The 24,444-nt window shown below is 34.4% G+C and overlaps 4 protein-coding genes across 5 annotated transcripts; 3 read left to right on the top strand and 1 right to left on the bottom strand.

Annotated features, from left to right (window-relative positions):
• Positions 1 to 545: 545 nt before the first annotated feature.
• Positions 546 to 4,119, top strand: LOC105169242 (Aldolase-type TIM barrel family protein). 2 transcript variants are annotated; one of them, XM_020695580.2, is made up of 7 exons: positions 981 to 1,119; positions 1,493 to 1,627; positions 1,705 to 1,917; positions 2,251 to 2,346; positions 3,227 to 3,372; positions 3,459 to 3,678; positions 3,786 to 4,119. In XM_020695580.2, exons 2-7 carry the CDS (start codon positions 1,529 to 1,531, stop codon positions 3,993 to 3,995), a joined length of 984 nt encoding a protein of 327 aa, XP_020551239.1. In that variant the 5' UTR covers positions 981 to 1,119; positions 1,493 to 1,528; the 3' UTR covers positions 3,996 to 4,119. The 2 variants fall into 2 exon arrangements, with proteins under 2 accessions (XP_011087904.1, XP_020551239.1); XM_011089602.3 differs by lacking the exon at positions 1,493 to 1,627 and having other exon boundaries at positions 546 to 1,119.
• A 587-nt stretch (positions 4,120 to 4,706) lies between these two features.
• LOC105169241 (7-deoxyloganetin glucosyltransferase-like) lies at positions 4,707 to 6,977 on the bottom strand. Its single transcript, XM_011089601.3, has 2 exons — positions 6,291 to 6,977; positions 4,707 to 5,791 (listed from the first exon to the last, which is right to left on the bottom strand). The coding sequence occupies exons 1-2, from the start codon at positions 6,790 to 6,792 to the stop codon at positions 4,845 to 4,847; spliced, it is 1,449 nt and encodes a 482-aa protein (XP_011087903.2). The 5' UTR covers positions 6,793 to 6,977; the 3' UTR covers positions 4,707 to 4,844.
• A 7,117-nt stretch (positions 6,978 to 14,094) lies between these two features.
• On the top strand, positions 14,095 to 15,966 carry LOC105169240 (7-deoxyloganetin glucosyltransferase). Its single transcript, XM_011089600.3, has 2 exons — positions 14,095 to 14,747; positions 14,913 to 15,966. The coding sequence occupies exons 1-2, from the start codon at positions 14,258 to 14,260 to the stop codon at positions 15,839 to 15,841; spliced, it is 1,419 nt and encodes a 472-aa protein (XP_011087902.1). The 5' UTR covers positions 14,095 to 14,257; the 3' UTR covers positions 15,842 to 15,966.
• A 6,498-nt stretch (positions 15,967 to 22,464) lies between these two features.
• On the top strand, positions 22,465 to 24,247 carry LOC105169239 (7-deoxyloganetin glucosyltransferase). Its single transcript, XM_011089599.3, has 2 exons — positions 22,465 to 23,068; positions 23,157 to 24,247. The coding sequence occupies exons 1-2, from the start codon at positions 22,579 to 22,581 to the stop codon at positions 24,086 to 24,088; spliced, it is 1,422 nt and encodes a 473-aa protein (XP_011087901.1). The 5' UTR covers positions 22,465 to 22,578; the 3' UTR covers positions 24,089 to 24,247.
• The last annotated feature ends 197 nt before the right edge of the window (positions 24,248 to 24,444 follow it).

The raw sequence follows: 24,444 nt of genomic DNA, 5'->3' as shown, positions 1-24,444 counted from the left end.
CTTTTATTATATTTAAATTCATCAATCGAATTATAACTCAACACATCTTCAAAAACAAAAAATGTTCCTCAAAGATAATCATAGTTTGCAATACCCTTATCCAAAAAAGGTTTCTTTAATACACACCAACATGATTAATTTACTCGTATTAAAAAAAATAGGAATAATTATATTATTTTTTTCCTAAAATTAGATATAATTACACGTAAATTTTTTATATTTTAAAAAATATATATCATATTCTTATTATTTATTTTCGTCTAACAAATAGATTTATTTTACTTATAATAAATAAATCAGTGGTAAATATGATTTTCATCATAAATTTTATTAACATCAGTAAATTTATTAAATTTTAATTAATGAAGGAATTTATTTGTTAGGCAGTAGCAAATATTAAGAGTATTAAATATATATTTCACACAGCTAATTTAAGTGCAATTATATCAAATTTTATTAAAAAAAACTGTGTAATTATTTATTAAAAAAAAATATATCATCACATCAATGATGGAGTGACCCTACGAGATGGAGAGCAGCAAGTGAACAATGCAGAAATTTATTGTTTACTGAATTGAAAATCGTGTATTATGCCGAAAGCAGTTGTTCTGATTTCAATTTCTTGGCCAACCCAACTCAATCATTTCCCTTTTAGGTGCATAACTTCAATCATTCCGGGCCCGACTGAATAGCCATGGTTGCTGCTCTCTATAGAAATCATCGGGGACGCGGCGGCGGGTAGCAAAAAGCCAATCTCCTATATGCGTACTGGCTTACGTCATGGGGGAGTTTAGATTATTTGCAACACAGAAAGAGAAACATTTACTGCTGACGGTTGTGGGAATCAAAGAAGAAGAAGAATAAGAGTTTGAATACAATTTTCTCTTTCTGCCGCGCCAGCAGAGCTCGCATTAAATACTCATTTTTCCGGTGTGTTGAATAGTGGAATTCGATATTGCAAGATTGGAAGAGAGCGATATCGATATGGGTTGGAGAGGAATACTGGGATTTGAGTATGGGATAGTTCAGGCGCCGTTGGGTCCTGATATTTCGGGCCCGGAGCTGGTTGCTGCTGTTGCCAACGCTGGTGGGCTTGGTCTTCTTAGAGCCCCTGATTGGGTTAGGTTTTCTACTTGTTTGTTGATTTTGGTTTGTTTCCTTTTTCAGTTCTTTTTTCTGTTTCAATTCTTGCTGGTGCTTTTTATTTGATGCATGTGATTGAGTGCAGTATTAGTCGGTTGATTGTTTCTTGATCATGAGAAGAAAAACCCTAGGTTGATTTGCTGTTCGAGAAAGTTTTGCTTAAATTTTTATCGCTTCGATCATTTCTTGATGTCAATCACCGCTTCGGATTGTGGTGAAGTCTAGGGCGTTTTGAAGATGATCGACTATTTTGCTTTCTTTGATAAGGATATTAAAGAATGTTGAAGCACGTTCCATTGGTCATTGAAGCAAACAACTTATGTTCATTTCTTCTTACTCCTTTTTTCAGGGTTTTTTCTAGAGTACTTTGACCCTCAAGTTGTGAATGTTCTACTATAGATCAATTGTCTTTTGGATTGAACGAAGAAGCAACTTCCCTCCCAGTTGTTGCAAATTCTTATACCTAATAAGCAGTGTTTTCCATGTATGTACAACGTTGTTAGGTGGTCTTCTGTTGGTCTTATAGGTTGCATGTATAAGTTGAACCATTTTGGATAACAGGAGGCACCAGATTATCTGAAACAACTTATAAGGAAGACCAGAGCTTTGACTGATAAACCATTCGGGGTGGCTGTTGTTCTTGCGTTTCCTCATGAGGAGAACATAAGGGCCATACTGGAAGAGAAGGTTGCAGTTTTGCAGGTTTACTGGGGTGAATGTTCACAAGATCTTGTACTTCAGGCTCATCAAGCTGGGGTCAAGATTGTACCTCAAGTAAGTTTTTGTGGGCTCATGTTCCCTGTCTAACAATTATCATTCTTCATACGGGACTTCCTATTTTTTAGCACCATCGTACCTTCTAGGATTGTACATGCATAAAAAGGTGTCTTGATCTCAGTTGAGAATTGTTTTGTAGTTATTTCAGTTTCATGTAATTGTAAAAGATTGAGAATTTTGTTTTCATTTTTCTGAAGCTTTCTTCTTCCCCCCCTCTAATTTGTGAATTTTGTATTTGGACCATCTGAGAAATGACGGGCTGATGCCTGAACCTCTTGTATACCATTAGAAGTCTTCTTACTGAAATTTAGCCATACCGTGTTATTTTAGGTTGGGAGCTTTGAAGAGGCAAAGAAAGCTGTTCGTGTGGGTGTAGATGCAATAATTGTTCAAGGACTGGAAGCGGGAGGGCATGTCATTGGTCAGGTAAAATGCTTTTCTGTTTCTCCAAATTTTGCTTCTGGTCCATGATATTATCTTAGTGGTAGAGTAATCATATCTGTTTTCAGACCCTGTGGTTAGAAATAGTGGTTCTCTCGCCAAAAATAACTCCTTGTGGACCTTAGGGGTGTATTTTGGTGCACAACATTAATGATGATTGAATTTTAATACTCATGTTTGGTACTACAAGTGTCATTATCATAGTTATTGCTATTTTTTAATGTTGTTACCAGGTATGTTCTGAGGGTAGGTAACTAATACATCACATGTTTTAGTCTTTACTATCTGGAATCAAATTGTTCAGATTAGAAGCATTTTTCTAAAACTTTGATGTGATTCTTGATTACTGTGTATTGGCTCAAGAGTCAAGTGTCCTTTTTTCTTTGCTTGAAGTATATGAGTGGGAAGAATCTAGCATATATAGTTGGACGTAAACTTGAGACCCCTTCCTAATTTTGTATGTTTCATTTCATGGTTTTAACCTTTTCTTAAAGACTAGTTGAAATCTCTATGTATGTTTGCTTGACTCTCTATCCTTGTGGCCAGCCTGGGCTCCTTTGATTAAATTTCTCTCTCTTATGTCAGGATGAGCATGCATTAAGATATTAACAGTTGTGGCTACAACACTTTATCATGCTTGAAAACCTTTATGCCAGAAGAAAGATGATCAATGCTTACTTTAAGTATGCTTATTTATTACTGTCTTTGTTAGCGGCTGAGGATCCTCTGTTTACATTCTGCTCAGAAAGTTTAGTGGCATAATCCAATAGCTTTCAAATGTAGACCTGAAGAGTTTCCTTTTCCCGGGATTTGTTTTATTCTAGGATATAATTCTCATGGTTACCTATTTATGTTGCAAAATCAGGATGGCTTAATCACTTTGTTGCCAAGAGTAGTTGATCTCGTCCGTGGTCATAAAATTCCTGTAATTGCTGCTGGCGGGATAGTCGATGAGCGCGGTTACGTAGCTGCTCTGGCCCTTGGAGCACAGGGTGTTGCACTAGGCACCAGGTTTGTGCTGCAATTCATTTAAACTATCTTAAGCAAACTGCTTCTTTGTTTTTATTTTATTTAACTTGGCAGCAAACATGTTACAGATTCCTTGCAACAGCGGAGAGCTATGCTCACCCTCTCTACAAGAGGAAGTTGGTTGAACTACATAAAACTGAGTACACAGATGTTTTTGGCCGGGCAAGGTGGCCCGGCGCACCTCATCGTGTCCTAAAAACTCCATTTTTCATGGACTGGAGAAACCTTCCGAGTCATGAGAATGAGACCAATCAGCCCATCATTGGCCGTTCACTCATACATGGAGTGGTGAATACAACACAGACTTAATCCTGACAATTTTGTTAATCAGTACCCCCTTAATTTGACCTTGAATAACATAAAACATCGACGATGACTTTGTTTATTGCTCACAGGAAAAAGAGATTCGTCGTTTTGCTGGCACTGTTCCGAATGCAACAACAACAGGTGATATTGAAAGTATGGTTATGTATGCGGGACAAGGTGTCGGCCTCATCAGGGAAATTTTACCGGCAAGTGCAGTTATAAAAAGACTGGTTAAAGGGGCTCAAGATTTGATCCAAGAAGAGTTTTCTTCTGAGAAAACCTCTGAAGAGCAGATTTAGGCACAAAGTCAAGTTCAACTTACATCCATTAATGCTGAGAAAATGTAGCAATGTTTGGATTAATGTTTTCACATTTTTCGAAACAAGATAAAAAACATTCAATGTTTATTTTTTTATTTTTATACCTTATTTGTGTATTTTTTTGTTTTTCAAATTTCTATATAATAAATATATATATTTAATAATATAAAAGAGATATTATTTGATAATAAATAGTGATTTTTGTTTCAAAAAAATACAATATTAAACATACAATATTTATATATATACATATTTATAAATAAAAATATATATAAAAAAGATATGTTTTGACAATGAACAGTGATTTTTGTCTCAAATCCCAACATCAAACCTTTACTACTTATTTTAGAATATTTTACATTACTTCAAATCACAAATTCAAACATACCATCTATTTTCAACAGACACTTACTAATTTCTATTTTTCTTTTTTTATCTCCAAAATTCAAAATAAAAAACACTCAAAATACAAATCCAAACATAAGGGTAATTTCTAATGGCTGTTCTTCTTTTTCTGGCAATGCTTCTTCCTCCATTTGGTTTTCCTGATTGAATAATTTTGTACAGCAGTCATTTCCTTCAAGTTTCAGGAGTTTCTCGAGTTCATGTTGCAGTTTCTGCCCACTGTTGTAAGCACCATTAGGTTTATCAGCAATATCACCAAAAAACCGACTTGGCTTGGCTTCTACAAATTTGAAACTCCTGTCTGAATTCTCATTTTCAAATCAAATCTGAATCAATCGTAATATATATTACAAATTCTATTGTTTGCAGTGTAGTTGAATATAGAACAATATAATTTCACACAGATTTCAAGAATATAGCAATCTAGGGCTGACAAATATGCATCCCCCCTTTGAGATTTTCCACTAACAAATCAAAATTAACGTAAGAAGAGCCACCAGGTCTTGAAGCCCTCTCACCTCTCTTCTTCCACTCCAAAACCTTCTCCCTCAACTCCACTCCCTTTCTCCCTTCCATCAACTCCCTCAAGAGCCCCTCAACCTCCCCCCTCTCAACATCAGCATCAATCTCCACTCCAATCCCCCATTGTGTGCACGCATACAGACAATTCATCTGCTGCTCAGCGAAAAATGGCCAACAGACTATCGGTATGCCCTGACAAATGCTTTCTAACGTCGAATTCCACCCACAATGCGTTAGAAATGCCCCAACCGAAGGATGGCTAAGCACTTTTTCTTGTGGGCACCAATCCAGTATCAGCGCTCTCCCCTTGATCTCATCCAAGAAATCTTGCGATATGACTTCAGTCCCACCATTCACAAGATTAGGCCTAATCACCCACAAGAATGGGTACTTGCTATTAGCCAATCCCCATGCAAACTCATGCAACTGTTTGGGAGTCATTATCACTAGGCTCCCATAGTTCACATAAACAACTGATCTTGCCTCTTTCCCTTCCAACCATTCCAAGCATTTCTCATCTTCTCTCCACAAGCTTGACTTAATGGACTCTAGTTTCTGGTCGCAGATTTGCTGACAGAGTAACGGTAATGGCCCCACTGTGTACAGATTGGGAAACTTGGTTTTCAAGACATCCAAGACTTCTTGCTCCAACTCATCAAATGTGTTGAGAATTATGCTTCCTGTTTTGACGGCATTGTTTACCGCCTCCATGTTGTAGTTGAACAATATGTCGTCTGCATTTGTCGTGCGGAGGAAGGTCGGAAGATCCCTCAATCGAATGCTGCCCATCGGTGTCGTCCATTCCACTGTAGTAGCATCAAGATATCCATTGCACAAGTAGCTCTCATCTAGCAAATGTTAGTTTACCACTCATAAATTTGAGCACAAATATAAAACAAGAAACACAAAGAATGTGGTCCGGAAATCACTGATGTCAAAATTCAAGCACGAAATTAAGAACATATAGAATCATAATAGACCGTCATTGTTTGACAACCTTACTGACTACAAATATTTGGATTCAAACTATAATTACTGTTCAAACAGCGAACCTTCTACCATAATTCCATGGAGATGTAAAAAAAAAACAAATCTACTTGTTATGAACAAAATCTTGGATCTATCATCTCAAAAGTGCACTATTTCTTTGTTCTTTTTCTTTTGATACGGAAGAAAGGGCAGTATTTCACTACATCAGAAAGGGAAGACAGACAAAATCATCGTCAGAAATTGACACATCCCTAGTCCCAAAAACAGTCTGTTCCTTAAAAAGTGTCGAACCAAGGATTTGGAAACATTACCAACTCTATAATTGATGATAATCAAGAGATAGACAAGCTAGCATACCCTTTAATGGGAAATAGCCCTTCTCAATCAGCTTCTCAAACTGAAGATAACCCAACACCCCACAAGCACTCGAAGTAAAAAACAAAATCTCCGGAATCCCAAACTCTCGGGCAACCTTCAACGTGAAACCCATCACACCATCAGACACTATGCAAGAAACAGGTGGCAGAAGAGGTGAAGAGTTGAGCTTCTTAATGAGTTGTCGGAAGGATTCCAGGGTGTGTACGGGCACGGAGCAGGCTAAGGCAGGAAGGTCAAGAATGCCTCTGAGGTTGTCGGGAGGCAGCCCATCAGAGACCGTCTCGAACTGGAAATCCTCAACACTAGTACTCTCCAAAGAAGCTGAGTCGTGTAGTTTATGGTAGTTGAATTCTGTGTGGACGAATGTGATGTAAAAGCCTCTAGAGTGGAGGAGCTTGGCGAGGCTGAGCATGGGGTTGATGTGGCCTTGGGCTGGAAGAGGGATGCACACTGCGTGAGGTTTGTGGGTAGAGTACTCCATGATTAATGGTCGGAGAGGGGAACTGATGCTGTTTTGCACTTTGCACCCAACTCTGTTCACTTTCTTCGTCCGCTCAATACGCCACAAGATTTTCGTATGTTCAAACTTACGAGTGTATGGCTGAGTATAAAAACAAAAACTGTATTCCCTTCATTATGTCGTTACAAGCCAAAATAATTGACGATTGAATTTCTTACTTTAAATTTAGTGTTTATATATATATATACATTAATTATGAGTATGAAATAATTTTATTTAATATATTTAGACAAAAATAATGAAAGTATAAAACAAATGAAATAGAATAAAAAATTCAATAAATCCACCGTCAGATAAGATTACCATGCAAGTTGCCAAAATTGGCTAGACATCTCCACTAAGGCCAGCCCCAAAACATTATTGGTTTCGTCCCATAAATTTCTAAATTGTATACCGACTTTTCTTGAAATTAAATTAAAATATATATTACAGTAACACCCTCTATGGAACGTAGCGATATTTTTAAAAAAAGACTAAGATATTTATGCATTTTAATCTAATTTTAACAGATGCCGGTTAATATCATTTATCTAATAAAATATATATAAAATACAATTATTTTGTTTTGAAAATAGTTTATTGTATATATTACAAAGTCATATTATTTAATCATAAATTTCAGTCGGGAAAGTCTTAATACTCTCCGTCATAATGATCCACAAAAGGAGGCGATAGCAATCGTTCCCTTTCACCCAGATAAAGTTTTTCTACACGGTACGTTTGTTTTATTTTTGAGATAAGTCAAAATATACTCAATATTTATTATTATTTAAAAATATTTTATTTAAGTATTTTAAATTATTTTAGCATAATACATATATATACACACATATATATATATAAATATATATAAAAAAATATAATTTGATAATTAATAGTAATTTTTATCTCTCGAAACTTATCATTAAGCATACTATACTTATTTTAAATTATCTATAAAAATAAATCACTATCTCTAACACACACTTATTTATCTTTATATTTTTTTTTTTATTTCCACAAACACTCAAAAAACAAATTCAAATATTATGATAAATTTTCTCCGTTTGGCCGAAGCATACTGACAAAAACGTCACTTTAAATTGACAATTTTGATTGGCACTGAGGGGCGGCGGCAAGCACCTCCACCGTTACAATGACAACATACACAATCCTATCTTAGTTAACGCGTCAGCCAAATAATTGTACGTAAATCAGATAAATATGATATAAATTTTAAAAATAAATATTAATATGTGATTAATATAATTAAAAATAAAAATAAATGTAATAGTATATTAATGATTAAAAAATAATAAAAAACAAACAAATATTTAAAAAGATTAACTAATATTCTAAAATTTGGTGTTGCAGTGCTTGGTTTCCGTTAATTATTAAAAAAATATTAATTTTTACATTTATATACATAAATATAAATTCGGGAAGAAATACCAAGCTTATCAGCATAACTTGTTTTTATCAAATCAGTTACTTCTCTACCCAGTTCTTTTTCTACAATTACGTAAATAATATTAATCCACATATCAAAAATTGCTCAAAAAGATATTGAAAAACGTTAAATTTAAACTTTATCATTTTCTGCTTACGTATTTCTATAGGAATAGGACCACCCTTTGTAACTGAATCATCTTTTCAGTCAAACCACATATTCATGCAGTTTGATATTTTCTTACATAATCTTTTACGATTCCTTACTTATTCATAATTGTTTGTCCATCTAATAAAATCTACTCTTCCTTTCTATTTAATCAAAATAAGAGATGGATAATACTGAACCTTACTAAAAAGTACATATAACGAAAAACAGATCCATATACAAGTAAACAAATATTCACATAATTAATAAAATCAGATCGCGTGTTCATAAAATTATGAGACTTCAATCTTACGGGAAAATTTGTAATTTTGGTCGCACACCATAGGATGTTGCAGTTTTGGTTCTATAACTTACGACTTAGAGTGTTTGGTCTCATAGGTTAAAAAATTATAACATTTAGGACAAAAGATGCTGTAATATTTTATCTTATGAAACTAAATGTGCCACGATTTTTATTTTACGAGACAAAAAAATTATAATATTTTTGTTTTATGAAACCAAATATAGTAAGCCCATGATTACAAAAAATACAACATCCTTTGTTAATTTTGCCTCAATCTTAGGGTAAGGAGTTTGAAACATCATTCTCTATGTTTTGTTTTGCAGAATCCATTTGCATGGCGAAGACAAAGCCTTATCTTGTAAGGTTGTGTTTGGACCTCAAAATTTAGTAAAATAAGAGATAAGAAAAATAACATATATTCCTAACATTACACATTATTGAATTCTTTGGGGAATTCTTAAACTATTTTATAAATTATGCATATCCACAAAGAAACAATTAAATTGATAGGTGAAATATACAGCTGATTATATACAACTTAAAAAACAACTTAGAAAGATGTAAGATGAGTCAAATCTCAAATAGTGATGCAGATTATGACTTGGAACTGATTATTAGGCAAAGCTATGAATGAGGTTTGCCAAACGTAAATCAAGAATTACCTACTTTTCTTATTTTTGATTGAATGCGAAAGAGATTTTTGGAAATTATATTCGAGAAACATTATGATTGTTACAAAAAAACGAGATTTTGGTGATAATTTAATTTGAAAATATTATTAAGAACGATAATTATAAATATATAAGGGGTTTGATCAAATGAATTCTAATTATGAGTCAGTTGATAAATTAAATATATACTTAAAAAGTTTAAAAAGTGTAGTTATTTAAAAGAAAATGGAACAGAGATTCAAACTTCAATATAAATAAAATATTAAAAGATTGGTAGAAAACGTATGAATATCATATAATGTTTTATTCAGAATTTATGATATTCTTAATATATTGATTATAAGTATAGTAGTTTATTATAGGACATGATGACAAAATAGAGAGTTGAGCAGTTCCTTATGTTAATTGAAGCATCTATAGATTTGAAGTAAGTATAGCTAATTGATTTATATATGTATAAATTTATATGTAGTATTATATATATTGGTTGCTTAAATATTTGACAATAAACTTGGATTTATATCTATATATGTGGATATAGTATATTAGTTTATTTATTTGATCGTGGACTATTTGTTGAATTATCTTGATATCGATAAAATTGTTATTACATGTTATATGTGGTTGTATTGTACGAACGTGAGATAAATGATTGTGTAGTTGTAATATTGATTGGTGAATGAAGTCGAATGGATTGTTGATGAGAATATAATTATTAAATAGAATTGAAAGATGAAGTCAATCATACTATTGTTGTGAATTGAGCAGTGGAGATGATGTGAATCACAAGAGATGTATGCTGTGTGATATAATTGGTGATGGGGATGTCATATGAACTATGTGCTGTGTGGTATTAGTGTTGATGGGGTATCATACGAGTTGTGTGTTGTGTGATACCAAGTAAAAAAAAATATTGAGATTGAGATGAGGACGATAGCTTGTAAAGCCATTAAGTACGCACTCCAGTTTGGCTAAGCAGAGCCCTAAAAAATAAATTAAACTATCACTATTATGTCGGAAACTGATATGTGATTATGAGCATTTTTTATTTCTTATATCGACTGGTATTATTTGACGAATATTAGTTGGTCGATATGATTGTATTATGTTTTACTTGCAACATATATAGATTGCTCGGCTATACTTATTGAGTAGACAGCTCACGCCCTACCACATACTTTTCAGGAGGTAGATAACTGACTAGTCATTGGAGTTTGAGTAGTGCCGTTATTGTAAATAGGTGGGTCAACCGTGACATCTGAAGTCAAGACTTTTGTTATGAGAATATTAAATATGTTAGTCTCTGACCCGATTTGTATTTAAAATCTTCTACAACTGATTGTTGTGTTAATTTTCTTTAAAATTTTGTAAACGAGGATGTTTGGGGAGAGTAAATATTATGTTTTGAATATGCCTATTATCTCATGAGACGTTTATATATTATATTGATAACTGAAAATATTTTATAAAAAAGGTTATAATAAGAAAAGTGTATGATAATTAAGTATAACGTTGTAGGGGTCTTACGTATATTCAGTGCAGTTGTAAATTGATTTATTTGATTTTTGAAAATTTTAAGTGAAGGGACCCTCTGAATCCCCGAAGAAATATACATAATGTTTGGTTTTGTTTTTAATTTGTTTTGGGATGTTTTGTGAAAATAGAGAGAGAAAAACAAAGATAAATACAAATAAGTTAGAGATAGTATGTATGTTTGGATTTATTTTTGGAGATAATATAAAATAAGTATGATATGATTGATGTTGGGTAGTGGGGAGAAAAAAAATATTGTTCATTGTCAAATCATGTCTTTTTTATATATATTTATATATATGTATGTGTAAAAATATATATAATTTATTTAGTTGTGAGTGATTAAAATAAATATTATTTTTTAATTAATTATATTTTTTGGTCAAAAAGTAATTAAAACTGTTTTAAAATAATAAAAAATATATTCAAAATTTACAAATCCAAATAAGTCAAACATACACTATATTTTGGCCCATCTCAAAGATGGACCAAAATCAAAATCAAACATACTGATATGTTTTTAGTACAAGAAAACTCATCTCACCACCTCAACAATATATGAAAAAACAAAAATACTCTTCCAAATTCTACATCAAATTCTAAATATCAAATCTTCCGTGATTTCTTTCAAAATATTTGCTTATATGTATATATATATATATATATACACATACATTTTTTTTCTTCGTCATTGCAATTTATTCAGAAGTAGATCATATACTTAGATCAAGATGGAATTTGAAATTGAAGGAAATTTTTTTTTTTAAAAAAATAATTGCGCCATATTAAAAAAATTTAATGCGATAGCCCCATTTTGTCACCCCGGGCCCGCAAGCCCGATGGACACGAGAATTGCATCTAAACCAACGGAAAGAGATACCCAATTGACATACTTGAGTTTTTTTATTAATGCTTATATGTTGTTTATCTTATCAGTTCTAAATTAATGTGGGACGAGATAGCACAATAAATGCGAAGTTATGTATTTGAATCTCAAGTCAAATATTTTTTAATATTTATCTCACTTAATATCAATTTATTAATTAAAATAATTATATTTCTCAATTTGTTAATATTAAAGTAATTATATAATCATTATTTCTCTGGAGAAAAAAAAGGTAGGTAAGGGCTAATAATTTAAACATCAAGGAATAAAGGGTTAGGTTTCCTGGAAAGTGACTTACAATTAAAATATTGTGCTATTTTATATTTGAATTTGTCAACGTCAAAAAAAGGCAATTGGTTGAGGACATGATGAAGGGAACAACTAATAATAAACAAGAAATTGGGGAGGGTTTGAGGAGTCTTAATTACAACCGCATATTTCTTTATTATTATTTAATTTTCCACTTTTAATTTAAGTACCAAATTAGATACTCTAATCTCTGGATAGAAATAATTGTTTTTTAGTCTTCTTCAAATCTGGCAGCAATGTATATTTTGATTTGGTTCCGACAGCTGCTTCTACTGACCTATTCATTGTTCAGACCGGATCAGCCATCAACCCTTTCTCTCTCTCTCTGCATCTCAAACTTTAATTGGCATCAATTTATGTAATCATCGGAAATATCACAACTCATAAATCAGAGGGGTAACTTCGCTGACATTTTATTAGATTTAATATAATTATATATATATTATTCTTTAATTTAAAAAATTACAGTAAAACCTCTATAAATTAATAACCTTGGGACCATAAAATTTTATTAATTTAGAGAGATATTAATTTATCGATAAATTAATATTTTATTAATTAAAAGAGAGACTTTTTAAATTCAGCAAATTTAGTACATATGTATTGAAAATAAATGAATTCATATATGTTTCATTGATTATATTCATGCGACAATTAACTATTATATTCATAGACACATGTATCAATTCATTGGAATGACTTAAATATACATGTTTACATTAATTCGTTGCACTTAAATAACTATTATAACCAATTAAATATATTCATGCATGATGAATGAAACATATACTACATAAATCTCAATATGATAATAAAATAATTCATAACACCCAACCATGTCTTCTCATCTAAAAGGCATCGCAAAATCATCCATGAATGATCAAATGCGTAAAGCATTATAGATTTCATATTTTAGTAAATTATCATAATATTTATAATTATAATATTTATGAATTATTAATTTAGAGTTTTAATGGGACCTAATATTTATAAAGGAATTTTCCGAAAAATTATTATTTTATTATCTTATCGAATTTGATGATTTTTTACAAAAGCCCAAGTCGGGACCGGAGGATTTTATTATTTTAGAGAGTTTATTAATTTATAGAGTATTAATTTATAGAGGTTTTACTGTACATCTAATATATATTATCTTGAATGCTTGTTTTTATTTAATAATTAGTTTCAAAATTCACGCAATATTTTGTTGATATCATAAATAATTTTAATGAATTTTCATGTTTATTTTAAGTTAAATAAATAAGTCGATTATGATAAATATGAATTTTCATTCACATTTTGTTTATAATAAATGAATCTATTTGTTAGACATACACAAATTTCAAGATAATTTATCAAATCACTAAGTCTAGTAATTCCACCAAAATATAAGAAAACAAGCAAAAGTATAACAATCAAATACTGTTACACATAAACAAAAATCAGACTGTCTTTCTAACGAAGCAACATCAATGATCACGTTTCATAATTGTACTTGGATCAATGATGTTCTAAAAGAAGAATTGCCAAAAAGAAAAAGAATATTGTAGCCTCCCCGAGATGTGACCTGAAGTACATACATTATAAAAAATGTAATGTTTGACTATGCTAATTATCATAGTTAAGAATAAAATAATCGTAATAAATAGTCATTATTCATGATTATGCATGGTATTTACGAGGATGACTAAAACATGTACTATGACAAATATTTTATCATAGCTCTTAGTCATGATAAATAACTTTTTTTTTGTGAAAAATTTATATTTTGTATTGATTTTATTTAACTGTAGTTAATGAAAATATTTACTACGAAGATTTTTAGTCCATAGCTAAAATGTAGCCGATAACCATTTTTTTCCTAATGGCAATTATTAATACTATAAAATGTAAGGAAACAGACAAATAGATAACAACCAAAGCCCAGTTTTTAAAGTTGTATGAACGTGAGCTCCTGAAATGCTGTAGGAATTCAATCACATAACAATCACGATGTTTCTCTACCCAACTTGCTGATTTCTGTTTTTTTTTTTTTGGAGGTTCCAAGTTGCTGATTATAATACCACCATCCTATCCCTATATATATATAAGTACAAATTCCATCATTTCTTGCAGTTCACCAGGCCCGAATCAGGCCAAAGAACATCATGAAGCCGCACGCTGTATTGATCCCATATCCCGCACAAGGCCATATAGCCCCTATCCTTAAACTAGCCAAGTTGCTGCACTCGCGAGGGTTCTATATCACGTTCGTCAACACCGAATTCAATCACAACCGTCTCGTACGGGCCCGAGGGCCTGAATCTGTGCAGGGCCTGAAGGATTTCCAGTTCAGGACAATCCCTGACGGGCTGCCGGTCTCCGACAAGGATGCTACCCAGGATATACCTCAACTTTCCGATTCGCTTAGGAAGAATGGCCTGCCGCCATTCTTGGACCTCGTTAAGAGTCTCAATGAGTCACCTGATTCCCCAAATGTTAGTTGCATAGTGTCGGATGGGGTGATGAGCTTCACTCTTGATGCTGCTGAAAAGCTGAATATTCCAGAGGTGGTCTTCTTCACTACCAGTGCTTGTGGCTTCCAGGCTTACCGTTACTACGGCGAACTTGTCACCCGAGGGCTATTTCCACTTAAAGGTAAATACATGCTAAAAAAGTCGTCTCTCTCTTGTTCACGGTTCAGATCTTATGTTGCAATTTCGTATTACATCTCGTGTTCAATGTTGTAATGAATTTAATGGTTGTGATTGATGTAGATGTTTGATGTTCTATTGTTTTTTCTTATCTTGGTGATGAATGCAGATGAAAGTCAAATAAGTAATGGATATCTGGAAACCGAGCTAGATTTCGTACCAGGGATGAAAAACATTAGGCTAAGAGACTTTCCAAGTTTCATCCGATCAACGGATCCTGATACTATTATGGTCCACTACAATATTTTGCAGACAGCAAACGCGCCTAGGGCCAAGGGCGTGATAATCAACACGTTCGATGAATTGGAGAAGGAAGTCTTGGATGCCCTCAGGCAAAAATTCGAACATGTTTTGACCATAGGCCCACTCCAATTGCTCGAGCACGAGGTTGAAAATCAAGATGTAAAGGCCATCGGCTCGAGCTTGTGGAGAGAAGACGACGCATGCATTGCATGGCTCAATGAGAGGGCGCCAAATTCCGTGTTGTATGTGAATTTTGGTAGCATCACTGTTTTGTCTTCCAAGCAGCTGGTCGAGTTTGCTTGGGGGCTGGCTAACAGCAACCAGTACTTCCTCTGGATCATTAGGCCTGATTTGGTGAGTGGGGAGTCCGCAATTTTGCCGGAAGAGTACTTGAAGGAGGTCGAGGGGCGAGCCTTGATGGTGGGGTGGTGCTCCCAAGAGCAAGTGCTGGCCCACCCGTCGGTCGGTGGATTCTTGACGCACTCCGGATGGAACTCGACGATAGAGGGTATATCGGAGGGCGTGCCGATGATATGTTGGCCGTTTTTCGCTGAGCAGCAAACAAACTGTCGATACGTGTGCAGGGATTGGGCAATGGGGTTGGAAATCGAGGGGGAGGTGGAGAGGGAGAAGGTGGGGGAGTTGGTGAAAGTTTTGATGGAGGGGGAGAAGGGGAAGGAGATGAGGAAGAAGGCACTAGAGTGGAAAGACAAGGCTCAAGCAGCTGCTAAGCCTGGTGGCTCTTCTTACCACAACTTGGAGTTTTTGGTCAATGAGATACTCCTCAAGAACTAGGAAAATGCACATCCCCCCACCAGAAAAACACATGTATTGCATTGAAATCAATTACTCTATGTTTGTTTCTTTATTTTTCAGACATATTAATTTCAAATAAATAAACAGTTGATTGGAAATAACAATTTATTTTCATTGGAACTTTATTTTTGTGTAATTTCAAGAAAATTTATTGAACTTATTGTGGTTATAATTAGAATTTGGAGATTTCGCTAATGTTGACTGACAACATAAAGCAAAGAAAAAGAATTGTAAGAGATCAAACTGTGGCAACACAATCCAACCCTTTTTCTCTTTCGCATTCACAAAACAATAATGCTCTTTACATTCCCACTATCATTTTCTTACCAGATATCGTAATAGACTTAATATATATATAAATAAATATAAGTCAAATAAAAAAAAAATAGCCACTCGTTTGAATAAATCCCCCACAATCTCAATATAACACATACCGTTTGATATACAATTGAGTTACATTTAATAAAGGGATACGATTTTTCGAAATAGTTAGGATTTACCAAAAATGACCCTAGACAACTACTAATTTCTTTTTCTTCTTATCCTTTAATTATGATAAGTTCACTAAGAGATGTCATGCGTAAGTAATTAAACCTTAATTAATAGTAATGGGAGAAAAGTCAAATTCCACCAATAGAAAACAAGATCAAGATGAGCAGTCGTGTTTAATTAAATGACATATCCAGAGCCAATCTTTGAAAGACGTGTTTTAGTGGAAGAATGTAGGTGGTGAAGTTGCTAATAAGAATTGACGGAAATAAAGGGCAAATGCGGCTACCCTTCATTTCAAACGAACATAAATAATAAATAAATGGGATTTTTTTGGATTGAATGTAGGGAATGATGAGTTGCACTAGTGAAAGAAATTACGACAATTTTTAGAGGATTATTACAGGAAAATGATGCAAAGTCAGAGACGGATGTTGTGATGGTAAGCTGCCTGTCTTCCACTTCCTCAGTTCCATACATCTTACATGGGAAATTGTCATAAAATGATTATTGACATCTTGCCTGATTAGACATGTTTATGTATTTTATTTATATAAATTTTATTTTATTTTTCTCTATGTACATAATATATGAAAAGGGGTCAATTTTGGCCGTGGCATCTATCCATCATGTGATAAAGGGATCAATCTCTAAAAATATATATAGTTGTTAAATCGGTCCTACGATCAAAGACTAAACTAATTTTCACTCGAAAATCACAGTCAAGAGTTGTTGGGTGAATTTCAATTAAGCAAAATTAAAAAATAAAAAACTCTGGATTATAAAAACATGCTTGGCTTTTAAATATTAAACTATTTATATTGATGTTTTATTTGAACCTATCATATTAAATTCAAATATGATCAAATTTTAAAATTTAGGACAGATCGATCTAAATGAGGAGCACACTCCTAATTCAATGTCAGAAAAATGAATGAACCCTAAGTCGCACACAATCCGCCCACAAATTTTATAAATAAAAATAATCTACATCGTACTATATTTGAAATTGGTGACATTTAGTGAATGAATGATTCACACACTTGCACACTTGCATTGCGATTAATGACGATGGGATCGACATCATAAATGCTATAAGAATCCGTCGCCAAACAATAACCACAAGGGGAGGGAGAATGAGACGGAAAGGGCAATCGGTGGCGAATAGTGAAGGAAGTAGCTAACACGCATTATATGAACCCCTTCGTCTTGGGGGGAGGTAGGTGGACATGAACTTAGACAACCTCATCAACTACTCTTCCAACCATCCACTAGTCAAACATGTCACTCCATATGTAATAAATGGACACTCCAAATCTCAACTATCTTACCAAGATATTCGTGTTATATATTAATGGCCACCATCACTACTGAAAGCTTAATTATTTTATATACTATAACTCTTTATGATTTAAAAATTGTAGCAAATTAATACTATTAATCATGATTAAATAAAATTAATATGAAAACTTAAATTTTGACGATGATTAATTAACATTCGTTATATTTATATAATCACAGTAAATTAATATTTGATATGATTTATTTTTCTAATCATTATAATTAATCATATTAAAAAGTCATATTTTTCTAGCGAGGCTCACTAGAATATGAGAGTATTACTTTTGTCTTTATTTGTTCAAGTAATGCATAAGTGTTTCTTTTATTATTATTTTTTGTAATCTTGATCTGTTCTGTTGAAAATTTTAAATTAAATTAAAAATACAAATTTAAGTTCATAGAGACGATCATGAATGAGAATTAAATAAAAATTGAAAAAAGAAAAAAAGTTAGGTCGGTCCTTTTCATGTCTAACCAATAGCGGGCTTTATGTTAAGTTCTAGTACTGTAAATTGTACTATTTGATAAATTGATGTATTGAAGAGCGTTTTTTGAGCCATGCATAGGTCATATGCAATACATAGGTCATGTTTCTGCACTGTCTGAAAAAAGTATGAAATAAAAATAATTATGAAATATAAAATTTACGTGATTTGAAATATTTTTCTCTTGTTCAAGATGGATTTTTATAATTAATATAATTTTACTGAATTACAATAAAAGATCATTTATCAACTATTTATACTAAGGTGTCTCTAAAGCATCATAAATTTATAATTTTATCTTTAACAAAAGTTTTTTTTTTTTTTTAACACCCAAAGGTGGGGGAAGCTTTTCGGGATCCTCATCCATTATTCATTGAAATTTAACTAACAGTCATCGCTATATCATTACTGCAACAAAATCATAAACGGAGGAGTACTACTCTTTTACATTATAACAATTTCTTCCAGCGACATTATGTTTTGTGCTTCTGCTGCCATCTTCTTTTGATTCGCCTTGTCCGAATTATTGGACCACAAGAGTTGCTCATTTGTTTTATCACTCGGTTTTTCTCCTCCGAATTCTTGAACAGGTAATCCGGTTGCTCGTTCATACGGAATTGATTTTTGGCCAGTCTGGTCGGAGTGGCTAGTTCCTGTAACAGCTGCCCCGCGGATTCTGTATCAATTGGGTTGCGATTGGTCAAGCAGATCGGGTCACGAATCTTCAAAGGCCTGGCATTGCTGTCCATAATCTCTCTTTTTTCTGAATTCTGATCCTCTTCTGAGTTATCTGAATTCTGATCCTCCTCTGAATTCGGTTCGAGTAGCATGATAGCATTTTCCATATGTGTCAATTTTCATCAGCCACTTTATACTCCAAATTCTCATCCCCGTGATTGGATCAACGCGTGATTGAATTTAAATATAAAATTAGGACAAACTCTGTATCGATTAAGGGTGATGAAGTCTATGGATGGGCAATTTTAACCCGATATAAATGGAAACCAGCTTAATCTTATGTGTTGAACTATCAATATATACATAAATGTTTTGAACACGATATATCTCTTATTGATGTTATTGATTGCTTCTGAAGTCAAAATCGATGCCGCCTTATTGCTTCTGAAGTCAAAATCGATGTCGCCTTGGCAGTCAAGCTAACTATCCCTCTAGGTGGTAGAAAACCATACGACCAGAAAGGCGGCAGACAATCACATGGATCACGACTAAGTTAGAAGATAGACAAGTATCTCACACACCCTAACCACTCTCTAGGAATCCGAAAATTACCTAGCAAAAGGCTTATCCATTCCTAATTCCCAGATAAGTAGGATTTTTTGGAGATTCTTGTCAATCGCTCCCAAATTTTGAGGGGCCTTATCCATAGCAACCACCAACCCAAGTCCCTAGGGCTCATACTTCTCATATGCTAAAGGACTCTGGCTATAAAAACAAGTCCTTCTAAAGGTAACGCCTTTTTTGCATGAACACACATCCAAGCACACTGGCTGAGCACTTTAGCCGCAATATTATTTTCTCATCTCATAAGCCCTCATGTTACCTATTTTCTCTTAATTTTATCTTTCTATAACTATTTACTGATTTGAACATTATAGTGCTAACGCTTTTCTTTTTTTTTCAAGTCCCTTTTTCAGGCTTGCAAGGAATTTGATCCAAAAGCTTCAAGTCCCAAGGACTTCTCTAACAACGATTTTTACTCGCATCATATAAAATTCAATAAAATTTCTATCTAAATCAGATTAGGATTATACTGAATCAATCACATTGTAAGTATCATCATACAAATGGTCATTTATTTCAAATTACACACCAATAGCACGAGACTCAAGTGATCGGCTCAATGATTGTTCATCACCATTTTGACCTCAAGACATGTGCAACATTAAAAAAAATAAAATATCAAAAAATTATACAAATATAATACACTTACTATATAATCAACAAATTTATTTAAATAGACTGGATTCAAATAAAATTTTATTATAGAATCCACATGAAAAATTATTCATTCATATAATATTTTCGAACCTCTTGTATATGATACGCTTACTCGGGATTCATGAATCATTGGGAATGAATATACATCGTCCAATAAATATATATATATATATATATCCACGTGTAACATGTTTCATGAATCTACCAGTACCTGCAGGGACTTGATCCTCTAACGAACGACGTTGGTCTTTTCTTCGGTTTGTCGACGGACACCAAATCAAATGCACGTGCTCCACTCTACCACACAACTCCAACTACCCTTTATCTTAACTACCGTAATTAATTGATGTAATTAAGGGTGTGATGCTGCACTCTATTACCGCCTATGTCCATACCACCAACACGTTGATCTGCTCAGCAAAAATTCTATGATTCACTTAATTATCATGTGTTTGAATTTTTACTATGCACGTTGAGCTCGTCACTTTATATGAGTGCATTGTATAATGGGATGGTCAGTCCATAATATTTCATTTGGTGAGAATTGAGATTGATTTACTAATACGTTGTTTGAGGTTACAGTGATTAAGTTGAGTAATATCTTATAACGAACATGTAAATGTATGTATGTTAATTAAAAACTGATAATCTCATTTTTATTACTTTGGGATGTACGCGAATTATTAATGTACAATTAACAAATTGGATGCAGCGTCGACAGGACGGATGATAATAGGATGTGGGCCTCATAGCTGTCTGTATGTATACACTTTTTGGGACATGTTTATAGAGTTATTTGGTGATGAATTCCGTGGAAATTCAAGTAACAAATACAATGGCATTAATATTTCATTATGTGTATTTGAACTCATAATTACACGCCCAAAATTTCAACTACAAGAAACGTAGTTTGGAAGGCTTTTTGGTGTATTTAGGTACTGTGATGAGGTCTAGACCAACATTAGAGAGATTAATGCATGATTAGATTTTGGATAGATAATGATAATAATAATCTTATGTATTAAGTTTACTTGATTGGACCAAAAACATGATTATTTAGTGGAATTCTTTTTTCTTTTTTTTTTTTTTAAAATTTTGAGATCAAGGCATATCGTATCGGATGGCATTAATATTTGCAATGGGGTTTTTCTAGAAAATATATTAATTTGTAAGGTCAAAATGGATAAAAGTGAAGGACACTTTTTTTTTTTTTTTCCGATAATGGTAAATTTCATTAAATAAAGAAAAAGTACAGAGTGTACAAATCAAATGGCAATTTAAGTATGTCATGGTAATCGCCATACTCTATACAAGGCGATAATACTAATGTTATGAGGTAGTTCAACATTAAGTATACGGAGTCTAAGCTCATCAAGAATAATCCAAGCAAGGAACACTGCATCGCGAACCAGCTGTGATACCTTGGTTGATTCCGTTCTTGCCAAATGTGATACACAAGGGATGCCAAAAGATTACGATAGACAACATTGATAACATGTTCCCTCCCTCCATCTTCATGCACCAATCAATACATCAATAGTCCATCCTATAGTGGTCCAAGAGAAGCAGACCTCACGTCGCAACAATTGAAAACACTATCTAGCATAAGAGCAACAAAGAACAAGTGTTGGTGAGTCTCAATGGTGCCACTGGAACATAATACACACTCACCATGGAGATGCTGAAACCACGACCGATCCATGATGGAGAGCCTCTTATGCAATGCTAACTATAGTATAAAAATATTTCGAGGGATCTTGAAAGAGCCCAAAGCAGTGAAGACCAGCCTACTTTCGGGCTCGGATGCCAAAAAATATTGTAGACTCTTTCATTGGCATAAGAACCGCCATCAAGAAAAATAGAATCTCGACCGCCTCTAATTGAAGGTAAAAGTCACGTGACATCGAGCATGGACCTTTGAAGTGCAAGGAAGGCTTGAAGCCTCCACGTTTCTTGTATGAAACCTTAATAAAACTTTTTTATACTGTTTGGCTCAAGAAAAAAGTCTTGAAATTGATTGATTTATATGTTATTGTTTCAGAATTGATCAAACCTTAAAGTTACCCATGAATCTATTGCCTGAATTGGTGTATACCTCTGCAGCGCCATTTCCTCATTTAGGACATTCCAAATTACCAAAGCGAAACTGAATGTAAGATTTCTGCCATCTTAGGTCCGAGTTTCCCATTACTTCATTTTTGTGACTTCAGAAGCTATAATTAAACTACTTTGCAATAATACTTTCCAAAAACTCATTCTTTTCAAAAGGAAACCCAAAGAAAAGGTCTCAAACTGCATGAAATCAACACCCCCCCACCTACCCCCCACCCCCACCCCCAAGCTGGAAAGAATTCTTCCCTTTCCCACATATAAATGTACAACTCCATGTCTCTACTTATCACCATTGTGCAAGAGGTAGGTAGGTGAGCAAGAAAGCCGCAAATGAAGCCTCACGCAGTAGTAATCCCATACCCAGCACAAGGCCACATCGCCCCCGTCCTCAGGCTTGCTAAACTCCTCCACTACAGAGGCTTCTTCATCACCTTCGTCAACACAGAGTTCAACCACAACCGTCTAGTTCGGGCCCGCGGCCCCGAAGCCGTCAAGGGCCTCGATGACTTCCAGTTCAAAACCATCCCAGATGGGCTGCCGCCGTCAGAATCCGATGCAACGCAGGACATCCCCCTGCTCTCCCAGTCCATGTCCAAGAACTGCTTGGCCCCCTTCTTGGACCTCATTAACAGTCTCAATGATTCACCGGATTGCCCCAATGTTAGTTGCATAGTCTCTGATGGGGTCATGAGTTTCACTCTTGATGCTGCTGACAAGGTAAATATACCTGAGGTGGTCTTTTTCACTACCAGTGCTTGTGGATTCATGGGCTATCTTCACTACGGTGAACTTGTTACCAGAGGATATGTCCCTTTTAAAGGTATAATTTCAACAATTTTGCCAGGTTCTTGATTGAGTTTTTGTTCTTTCTGTTTAGTTTTTTCAGCTTGGATTTGTTCTAATTGCAGATGAAAGTTGCTTCACCAATGGATATCTGGACACTGAAATCGATTGGATTCCAGGGATGAAAGGAATCCGTCTAAGGGACATTCCCACATTCATCAGAACGACAGATCCAGAAGACATAATGCTCAACTACAACATTGTGCAGCACGAAAATGCCTCAAGGGCCAGAGCCATCATTTTCAACACATACGACGATCTAGAAGATGAAGTTCTGGAGGCCATTCGAGCAAAATTCGACAAAGTTTACACAATCGGTCCCCTCCAACTCCTCGAAAACGAGATATACGAGCGAAAACTCACCTCAATCGGCTCAAATCTGTGGAAAGAGGACGTGGAGTGCTTGGACTGGCTAGAGCAGAGGGAAGACGCCTCAGTTCTGTACATCAACTTCGGCAGCATCACCCCTCTAACCCCCGATCAGATGGTGGAGTTCGCGTGGGGGCTTTCCAGCAGCAATCAGAATTTCTTGTGGATAATCAGGCCTGATTTGATTAACGGAAAAGGGTCAGTTCTGCCTGAAGGGTTCTTGGAGGAGACTAAAGGGAGAGGGCTGATGGTGGGGTGGTGCCCCCAGGAGCAGGTTTTGGGCCACCGGGCGGTAGGCGGATTCTTGACGCACTGCGGGTGGAACTCGACGATTGAGACGATATCTTCGGGAGTTCCAATGGTTTGCTGGCCGTTTTTCGCTGAGCAGCAGACGAATTGCCGATACGCTTGCGCGAAGTGGGGGGTTGGGGTGGAGATAGAAGGGGATGTTACGAGAGGGAAAGTGGAGAAAATGGTGAGAGTTATGATGGAAGGGGAGAAGGGGAAGGAGATGAGGAAGAAGGCGTTGGAGTGGAAGGACAAGGCTCGCGTCGCAGCTAAGCCTGGCGGCTCTTCCTTCACCAACTTGGAGACGTTGATCAATGCCACTCTCCTCAACAACAACTAGTCCCTTTTTTATTTTATTTTATTATTTTTTTCAAAAAAATATTATTATTATTATTGTACTTTTTTTGTTGATGGAGTTCAGTTCAGAATAAAATGGATATTGTGTATAATCTTGGAATTCGACGGTCTTATTATTAAAGTGAAGCATTTGATTGTCATATTTTGTTGTGCACATTCAAGTCAATATGGTATGTGACTCTATTTTTAAATTATAGATTTCTTTTTAGTTTTTATTTTTTTGAAAAAAAATTCTCATCCAATTGTAGGTATTTGTCATTTTGTAGGGTTGGCTATTCCAAATTAAGGGTAGGATTATTGTGCAGTTAATTTTGGGTATTTGGAGACGAAACTCCGGCA

This window comes from Sesamum indicum, linkage group LG8 (genome assembly GCF_026168435.1).
Source record: "Sesamum indicum cultivar Baizhima isolate 11 linkage group LG8, ASM2616843v1, whole genome shotgun sequence".
Lineage (NCBI taxonomy): Eukaryota > Viridiplantae > Streptophyta > Magnoliopsida > Lamiales > Pedaliaceae > Sesamum > Sesamum indicum.
Note: the sequence above shows the minus strand (reverse complement) of the source record. Positions and strands in the feature narration are given on the sequence as shown.

Coding starts and splice junctions, on each gene's coding strand:
- LOC105169240 (XM_011089600.3), top strand. CDS start 14,258: ATGAAGCCGCACGCTGTATTGATCCCATATCCCGCACAAGGCCATATA. Junction 14,748..14,912: donor AGGGCTATTTCCACTTAAAG/GTAAATACATGC, acceptor TGATGAATGCAG/ATGAAAGTCAAATAAGTAAT.
- LOC105169242 (XM_011089602.3), top strand. CDS start 985: ATGGGTTGGAGAGGAATACTGGGATTTGAGTATGGGATAGTTCAGGCG. Junction 2,347..3,226: donor GAGGGCATGTCATTGGTCAG/GTAAAATGCTTT, acceptor TTGCAAAATCAG/GATGGCTTAATCACTTTGTT. Junction 3,679..3,785: donor GTTCACTCATACATGGAGTG/GTGAATACAACA, acceptor TATTGCTCACAG/GAAAAAGAGATTCGTCGTTT.
- LOC105169239 (XM_011089599.3), top strand. CDS start 22,579: ATGAAGCCTCACGCAGTAGTAATCCCATACCCAGCACAAGGCCACATC. Junction 23,069..23,156: donor AGGATATGTCCCTTTTAAAG/GTATAATTTCAA, acceptor TTCTAATTGCAG/ATGAAAGTTGCTTCACCAAT.
- LOC105169241 (XM_011089601.3), bottom strand. CDS start 6,792: ATGGAGTACTCTACCCACAAACCTCACGCAGTGTGCATCCCTCTTCCA. Junction 5,792..6,290: donor GGGCTATTTCCCATTAAAGG/GTATGCTAGCTT, acceptor AACATTTGCTAG/ATGAGAGCTACTTGTGCAAT.